The sequence below is a fragment of the Pholis gunnellus genome (assembly GCF_910591455.1).
Source record: "Pholis gunnellus genome assembly, chromosome: 9".
Classification (NCBI taxonomy): domain Eukaryota; kingdom Metazoa; phylum Chordata; class Actinopteri; order Perciformes; family Pholidae; genus Pholis; species Pholis gunnellus.
Window position 1 is genome coordinate 5,858,950 of NC_136535.1, and position 9,497 is coordinate 5,868,446.

A 9,497-nucleotide genomic window follows, 5' to 3' on the forward strand; every position below is an offset into this window, starting at 1 on the left:
GAAGCCACGTACGACTTCAGAAGCAAAAGCCAGTCCATCTGCCAAGAGCTAGACGGCCTGGTGTGACTACAGTCTGCTACTGAAGAGCATGAGATGGGACCAGTAGAGCACACGTCTGTACCGCCATACTGGTGATACACAATATTATCCACTAGCTGACATACAACCGAAATATGTTCATCATCCTAAAAACAATCTGTAAACAGCTCTTTATAATAGGGAAATTTGTATATATATATATATTTAAATTGTGTGTATAGATACTGTATATACACACAATTTATATACACTATTTCTGTCTTTTTATCGTTTGCACTGAGGGATTGTTTGAGTACTCTTTCATTTTGAAACAGTTATTTTTTTTTTATTGGTGCCTTTTGTGTTCAAGTCAATGTTTGATTTGTTTAATATAATAATTAATAGAATAATTCATTAATTGCGTGATGAATTAATCATTCAGTTTTTTACTCCAACGCATATTGTGCAATATATATATATATATTCAATATTGAAATGTTCCCACTGTCCTCATTGTCAACGCCTAAAATTGGTGCTCAAAAACACACAAACCTGTGTCTCTGTGTCTTCACCTTCACCAGCACTTCTGAGTCAGTCTTAGGTGAAATATGATCATCGTGTATTTTTCAGTCATATCATTCAGGTACATGTAGTGGCTTATTAAGTATGAATAACATGTTAACGTGACCATCTTTTACACCGTAAACTCAGATTTTGAGTGTGTTTTGATTAGATGTTGGTTGGGATGCGGAGGAGACTCATCCTGCAGCGTGAACAGAAGTCTCCACACTCTTCACACCTTGATTTTGTTGCAAAGACCAGTTGGACTCGTTGCAGTATAAATATAGGAATATAGGAAAAATCCATAAAGAAAGGAGAGCTTCAGATGTCAGTGTTTGAGTAGTGTAAGATATGACAAGTGTTGAGTAGGATGTCACAGTTTCTTTTTTTCTTTTTTTGTTTACTGTAAGCGAAATTACATACTTTTATCTGAAAATGAAAACAAAGAAATGCACAAAGCAATATTCTGATACTTAAGCTCGTGGGCGTAATAAACCCACAATGAACCCCTTTATACATCAGAGCGGCAGCAGATTTGATCATTCTGGAGGTCCAGGTGCACAAATCTCCTACAGACCACATTTCAGACGAACAAAGATACTTTAGAGATGTTGTCCAAAGTAATCATGTCTATTATTTACAACGTGTGTGCAAATAATGTATTTATACCAGTTTTAATAACAAGCTAAATCCCTTTTACTTAAACCGACAAAGCGCCTTGTAAATGATCATCTTTTTACCAAACATTTGCATTGAAACAACATCGTTTGGTCTCCTCTGTCTGTGTCACTCTTTCGTCCAGTAAGCGTTTCCCCGTGACCCAAATCTGCCCTCAGATCAGCACATGACCCATGAATCTATAATGGAAAACAGCTCGGCGCTCTCAGGCCCTGCAGCGCCGCTCTCTCTGCATTATATATCGCTGTATATCATTAATAAGCATCAGCCAATTTTTCTCACATCATATGCCCACGTTATAAACATGCACACACATACACACACCCACACACACACACCTACCTCACAATGCCCACTATAGAAGAAGAAACAGAGGGAAACGACTGGGTTCTCAGCAACAGTAGTTAAAAACAATGAGCAGATTATAGTTCATGATGCTCTTCAACCATATACGTAACCATCAGCCATAAAGTTAGTGATCAGCGAGCTGATTGGACAAGGACAGAGAGATGATGTAATACCTCGACTCCACTAGTTTATTCGAAGCTTTTCTGTTCTGACTGTACGAGAATATTTTCACCGAAAAAACAGGAAGGTCTTTTCTTTTGAAAAGTGATATTTTAGTGGCTAAGACGGATATACCTTCACATTATTTTGGGGTGGATGTTTGGTGATCTTCACTGCACACATTCACTGGACACACATGCATTTCATGGCTCTAGCAGCATCTATGCACTGGCCAGTGAGAGCTGAAATACCATATATATGTATATATATATTTTTTATTTAGGGACTATTAAAGTCCTTTACTGGACTATTACTTCATCGTCTTTTCTAACTAACCAGGTACCTGTACACGTGTCTGAACTGGAGCTGTAACTAACAGCTATTTCCATTATCCTGGAAAACATCAGGAAATTATGCTAAAAAAACAAATCAACCATCGCCATATTCTTGTATTCAAACTGCAATTTTTTGTCTGAGCAACAGTCCAAAGTCTGAAGACAATATTCCCCGTAATGTTAGGAGAGGAACAACAGAACATTCTCATCATTCTCTGCCCCTCAACTGATCCATTCACTGACTCAGGAGTTCAGCTGTAGCTTGGACCGTGTCACAGGAAGTCTTGGCGTACGTGCACAGATGAACATGTAACGCAGTGCTGGGCCATGTCTCCATTAACTCTGCTCCCACCAGGGGAGTTCAGTTTCAGCCCTGATCCAGACTGCAGAGGATCGAGTCACCTGTGTGCATCGCAGCAAAGCACGATGCGTTTTGTTGACTGAAACACACGTAGTACAGCAATATGTCATGTATCACGTAGGAGCAACAGTGCTAATCCTTTTAGCAATTTGAGGTTTCTTCACTCGAAATACAGTTCAGAAATTAGAATTCATTCTTCAGAACAGATGCACTGTCAAGATTTGTTGATATCACGCATTCACAGGTTTGATCGTCAACAACGGCCCATATGGGCTCATCATCATCATCCATGTGTCCGATCAGAACTTCCTCAGCAGCCACTCAGTTTCTAGTTCAGAATACCCTGAATATCACAAAAACGATCTCGTTTTGTACCGACAACATGCACAGTGAGACGGCTGACTGCTAGCCGGCAACTGTCAAAAAAACTCAGGAGGTCATATATGGTAGCATTGCACGAGTAAACCCTGCCTGGACAAAGACTGAACATGTGGGAATTGTACAATCTTTTTTGTGATTTCACCTACCTTGTGCCTAAAATTGAGTTCTGATGTACGCACACAAATCTTGATCAAAAAACACGCAAAAACACGCAAGACTATTTCTCTATGTGCTGCTAAAATGGCTGCAGCGGAGTAGTGTCTCCATGAGAGAGAGAGGAATATGTTGCACATGTTGCCTGCCAATAAACAAACAGTTGTCCATCCGTTCACGAATAGTCAAAGAAATAATTAATGCTACATGATAAATAGAAGGCTTCAAACTGACCCTGCGCTCTGCCACATAATTCCTGATGGGAGCGCCCGTATTTTCTGGGGGTCGTTACGAAAAGGCCTCTGACAATTTCAGGCCAAGCAATTCAACTGGAGAGATGCAGAAATACAACACAGATAGCGACATCACATCTCAGGTCATCTGTAGCATTAGAACATGTGCAAATGTCATCCAATGATCGCCTCTCACAGGCCAAACACAGAGGCACGCACGCCGACCACACCGACCACACCGTGAGCGACTTTGCTTGAAACAGGATCACAGATCAGTGACGATGGGGGGGGGGGCGTGGCACAGAACTACAGCTCTACACAGATTTTGCACATCCACAGTCACGTCACAGCAGTCAGTCCAGAGGTGTGAAGCCAACAGCCCAAAGCCAGACCGGCGAAAACCTGGACGTGCGTGCAGCAGTGGGGAAACACGAGGCTAACCCGATTACGTCCGCGTCAACTGCAGCTTTACACAAGAGGCCGATGTGCCGTATGAATCTCTCCCTAATATGAAACAGATCTCATCGGGACACAGAGCGCTGGTGAAGGTTACAACGCCCCTCCCTCTCTATTTAAAGCCCCTGTCTGCCTTTGCCACTGTCACGATTGTGTTCTGTGTTTCTCTACCCTCCTCACTCTACCTGTCAGTCACTCCCTCAGCCTAATTCCCTTCACCTGCCTCTGATCACTAATCAAGCACTTCCCCCTCATCAGCACAACTCCTCTCACCTGTTCTTCCCCCTACATAAACTCCTGCCCCTCAGTCACTCCTTGCCAGATTCTTGCAATGTCTACCCGCCCGTTCGGCTTGTCCTGTTACTGGTTTCCCTGTCTGCCTGCCCTGTTTTCTGTCCTGCTGGATTTCCTCCCCTCTTCCCTTGTCTCTTCCATGGATGCCCCATTGTGCCTGTAAGTCTGCTGTTGGATTTGAATTGTTCATTAAAACACCTTCTACACGCTACTCTGCCTGGTCTGCGCTTGAGTCCTCCACCATGCCCCGTGACAGCCACTGGCTTTGTTACGCTTTAATTAAGTGACTTTAGAGCTTAGGACCTTTGTAAAGCAGTTCAAAATGAATTTGACATTAGTTAATGAAAGGATGTGCAACTTCGATGATAAAGTACCAGCAGTGATGGAAACATAGGAGGTCACTTGTCTCTTTAAAATGGTACGTTTGCTAAATATAAATGATAAACTTCTGTGACCAAACTGATTTTTGACAGCTGCTATTCATCTCTGCAATTGCAGCTGACATACTCCTTCATCAGCATTGCTTTCTCTGCTAACAATTAGCACAGCAAGCTAGTTAAGTGTCAGAGTCTACGTGCCCTAATGAAGGAAGACAAAGTAATGTCAACACTTGATGATTGCAGTCTTTAAATGTTTTTCATCTGTTGCCTGGTGTCCAGCACTTTGATACGTGACTGTTCAAAGCAACATATGACAAATATGCCACATTATCGATGCACAAATTGCAATGGGTCAAAAGAACTCCAAAGTAACTCTTTTTGTCGAGGGGAACGGTGTGGGAAACATCGACAATGTCCACCAAACACAGACAAACTGCAGCAACAAAAAAGCAGGAGAGGCAACATACTATGAGAAGAGCACAGATCATGAAATCCTCCGCTGCTTATCATCAATAAAACAAATACTACATAAAAGAATACACACACACATTATTCCAATTGCAGAGAGACATTGCATCCTGTTCCAAGCAGCCAAGGCGCATGAAACTCACTCAACGACAGAATCTTTCAAGCGAAGAGAAGAAAAAAAAAATACCAAAACTTTATCTGCGTTGTTCAGGGGAACCAACAGCACTCACCTTTTCAATTTTGTCCAGCCATTCCTTGTTCTGGGCCAACTCGGCCATGAAGGCCTGGTGCTTCAGCCATTTCTTATGAAGCTTCTGGGTCTCGTCTCGGCTGCTGTCCTTCGCCATCAGCATCTTCTCACACACCCAGTCGCCCAGCTGGATGAGGGAGGCAGGGAGAGAATAAGAGAGAGAGAGAGAGAGAGGTGTCAACACTGGATGAGCATACATACTGTAAATAACTGTTGGTGCTTATTTTAAAAAGATTCTGATGCACCAAAACGCTCTCACACACACTAACAGGTGCATGCTGAAATTGTGTCCACTTCATGGAGGATCTATGCTCAGTTGCATAACAAACACACACACACACACTTACACTACAGTATCATAACACCACATGTACATTTCCATTAGCTTCTTTAACTTGTAGAAGCTAAAGATAAACAGGGTCAAGTGTATTGTAGATAAACGCACCAGCGACACATGCAGCGGGAAACACAAGGTCAAACACACAGACGTGCATATTTAATGACGCCCAGCAGACACATGTAGGCAGACACACGTGTACCAACAAGCATGGCGGCGAGAATTCACATGTACACAAAGCAAACCACATCCACAGCGTCCACACACACCTGCACAGTAAACAGCCCCTCCCACATACACACACACACACACACACACACTACTACACATCTACTGTTCATCAGAGAGTCAAATGTGGACAAACGCACGTGAGATCACTTCACGCCTGCGCTGACGGCGCCCTCGCCTCTCCGTCACCGGCGACCTCACACCTGCACCCCCGGCCCTCTCTCCTAACCCAGCAGTGGAGCGCGTAACGCGAACGAGCCAGCGGGATCGTGGCGGCTGCAGGGAGCCGTCGGTGTCCGCATCCTCACCGGTCTGCCGCCACACACATGCAAAGACACCCGCAGAGCCAGATGGAGAGAGAGAGGAAGGAAGAGAGAGAGAGAGAGAGGGAGGAGAGGAGAAAAGAGAGCTGTAGAGAGAGAGAGACACGCCTTTTGGAGAGCTGAGCACGAGACGGCCGCGCGAAAAGGTGTGCGGTGAGGAAATTGCCAAAAATAACAACAACAATGGCTGAGGAGACAGACTGGAGACTTCAAACTGAGGCTGCGCTCCCCCCTTTCTCCCTCCCTCTCTCGCTCTCTCTCCTCCCTATGTTGTTGAGGATTCGCTGAACGCTCAACGAGGAAAGAGAGAGAGAGAGAGAGAGAGAGAGAGAGAGAGAGAGAGAGAGAGAGAGAGAGAGAGGAGGGGGCGGACCGGTGACGAGTGAGAGGGCAAGAAGGAGGAGGACTGAGAGGAGAGAAGAAGAAAAAAAAAATCATCCTCCCCCAACACGATAAAATGTCAGGCAGCCGAGCCAGTGCATGGGCGCCCCTCCCCTGCCTCGCACCTTGAGCGAGGGAGCAAGCGGGCTGCCTGGCTGGTTGGATGGAGGAGAGATGGGGTGGAGGAGGAGGAGGAGGAGAGGGAGGAGCGAAGGACTGGGATATTTGTTGGGGCTTAGGAGGGGGTGAGGAGCAGGGGATGCAGGCAGTGCCTCCAGGGCTCACCGATCACGGCAAATGATGCTGGGGGGGGGGGGGGGGGGGGGGGGGGGGGGGGGGGGTTGGACGAGTGTGGAGGGAGAGAAAGACTGAAAAACCACAAAAAGAGATTTGCTTTTGGGGCTGAAACGCGCCCGGTCTTTGCGAGCTCACGACTGCTCTACAGCTGCTCTACAGCTGCTTTTGTGTTATCCTTCCCCCTCCCGCACTGCACCCCCCCACCCCTTCTACCGTCCCTCTCTTCCCCTCTCTGCAGCAGTCCCAGGCAGCCTTACTCTCAGTCTCCAGCTTGCCTGGCTGCTGCAGTGGTAAAGCAGAGAGAAAACCGAGAGAGAGAGAGAGAGAGAAAGAGAGTGAGACAGTAAAGAGGGTTGGACAGAGGAACGGAGACAGAAAAAAGGCGGGATGATAGTGGGAAGAGACGGACAGGTAGTAGAGGATTGGACAGAGCAGGGATTCATCCTGAATGATGTGTTTGTAGCTTGATAAATGGACTTCTCCTCTTTTCTCGTGCTCCTGATTGTGCATGAACCCACGGGCTCTCACACGCACACACACACACACACCTACAGGTCCCATGACCGCAGGGGTCATGGAGGGTCACCGCCTTATGAACCCCTTGAGACTGTAAATGAATTGAATGAGGGAAGAGGAGGAGGAGAGAAGGAGTGTGTTGGGAAGGGCACAAAATGAATGAGGATGAATGAGGCGGGGGGGGGGGGGGGGGGGGGGGGGATAAGGAGAAGTTTGACGTTGTCGGGGGAAGAAAGGGACAGAAAGGAAGAGGGGGAGGAGGCAGAGAGGAGGATTGTTGGCCTCATCATCAGGTCATCAGACTCCACCGACTTTGTGTATTTGAGCTACCGGTCTTGGATTCTGTTGGACGAAAATAATTTCAAGACGTTGCACTGGCTTCTGGGAAAAGATTATGGACGTCTGACATTTTATCGACTTAACCTTTGATGGGTCAATAAAAAACAAGGATTACTTACAGAACTAGAAACCCACTAGGATTATGTTGCAATAAAGTAGAGCATTTCCTGAATACGTTTTGAATAAGTGTGACACAGACAGGATTTCAAGATGCACTGATGACTAATATAACGCTGTATAGCATATATAAATGAATACAAATTAGCATCAAATATGGGGAAAGCAGGAAGGCTTCTGTTAAGTTAAGTAGAAGTTAAGTATATAATATTCGTGCTTGAGGCTTTTTCAAGGTATTCCTGCATGTCCTAAACATCTAGTTTAGTGTTTCTCTAGAACAGCTTACAGACCACGTCATCACAAAAGATTTTGAGCGTAAAAAACATTGTATTAAGTGACCGAATGATTCCAGGGCAAATGCTACTCCACTCCAGATATACTGTCGGAAGACATTTGAGAAATAGATGTTGATGGTGCAAGATGACAGATTGGGAGCATTTCGATTGCCTCTCAACGACTCTACAACATGGCGACAGAGAGCTGGCTGCTCACAGCCAGCGGTGTTAACAGCGCTAACGGCAACAGTGCTGACAGAGCTAACGCAAGTGGGGAATGCATAGCGAGGGACTTTTGACACACTGTGTTCGACCATGCAGCCTTTTGGGCATACACCTGCTGAAACAGACCCGGAGTTGAAGCCAGGTGAAAAGCTACAGTATGATCTCTAACTGAGTTCACCTCTTCAGGACTAAAGGGTACTGAAGAGGTGAACTCAGTTATGGAGGTGTACTGTAGATAAAGAGGAAGAGACGAGTTGAAAAGGGACTTTTAAGTTTATAAAAAAACGTTTACACTTTACAGCCACAAATTCCAGCGATTAGTTACACAACTGTCCAACTACCAAGTAAATTGAGAACACGTGTGAATGTTTACAAGTCTCGGTGTACTGCTGGTGTCATCTGCAAATAACTGAACCAAATACAAACATAAATACAATATTTATAACTAGAATTACCACCTCACAGTTGCCAACCAGTCGAATTACAGTTTACATTCGTATCTGTCCAAAATGTCATCAACTGCCATGATTAGCATCTGATCAGTTCGTCCGTGGGTCCAGGTGGACGTTTGATCCGACGGAAGGACAGACAGGACAGACGACCCGATGACATGATGCATTATAAACCCAAGAAATATTTCTAAAAGAGCAGAGAGTGTATTACAACTACTGTAACTCTGGTGTAGCTTCACTCTTAAAGTCTGCACCACAAAATAAGAGGAACCTTGTTAGTGCAACATGAATACTGATGACTTCCTGCAGCACCTCTTGCCCTCACGGTCAACCTATCACTACTGGAATAGTTCGATTTTCTGACACCCACTGAAAAGACACAAGTTTGTACAAACGAACCACGAGGCTTATGTGCGGAATCAACCTCACAGACCAAAGAGCATGAACTGTGGAGGTGACCGTTTTGTGTACAGCAAAAATATCCGATCGTATGAAGCTCGGAGTAAACGTGTTGGCGAGTGAATGGAAAGCAGCAGCGAGAGGCAGGAAACATGAGGATGCAGCATGGACCGAGCACAAGAACACACCCTGGGGCAGCTGAGAGCTCAGGTTCCTACGGACTGACGCACTGTCGGCCGCACACACACACACACACACACACACACACACACACAGGCACACACACACACACACAGGCACACGTGCCCCCGCACGGTCGGCGGAAGTCTCCTCATGCATACTGTATTTCTACAGACACGCACACCACATACCAGCAGACAGATAGATGTATAGCTGACACACACACACACACAACTATACACGTACACGTATGTACACACAGTGGGATACACTCTTCCTCTTTTGAATTAGTGATGGGGAAATGTGCTGCTGAATTATTCAGCAGAGCCAAAGAGAGAAAGTTGCTGAAACTA

At 45.5% G+C, this 9,497-nt stretch overlaps 1 protein-coding gene across 1 annotated transcript in view; it reads right to left on the minus strand.

Moving 5' to 3' along the window:
* Positions 1-9,497, minus strand: part of sptbn4b (spectrin, beta, non-erythrocytic 4b) — a gene marked incomplete at both ends in the record, with an annotated part of 61,670 nt that overhangs the window by 24,274 nt on the left and 27,899 nt on the right. Inside the window, one exon of the mRNA XM_079165666.1 lies at positions 5,056-5,202. Coding sequence (XP_079021792.1) covers positions 5,056-5,202 — 147 coding nt within the window. The remainder of the gene's footprint in view (positions 1-5,055; positions 5,203-9,497) is intronic.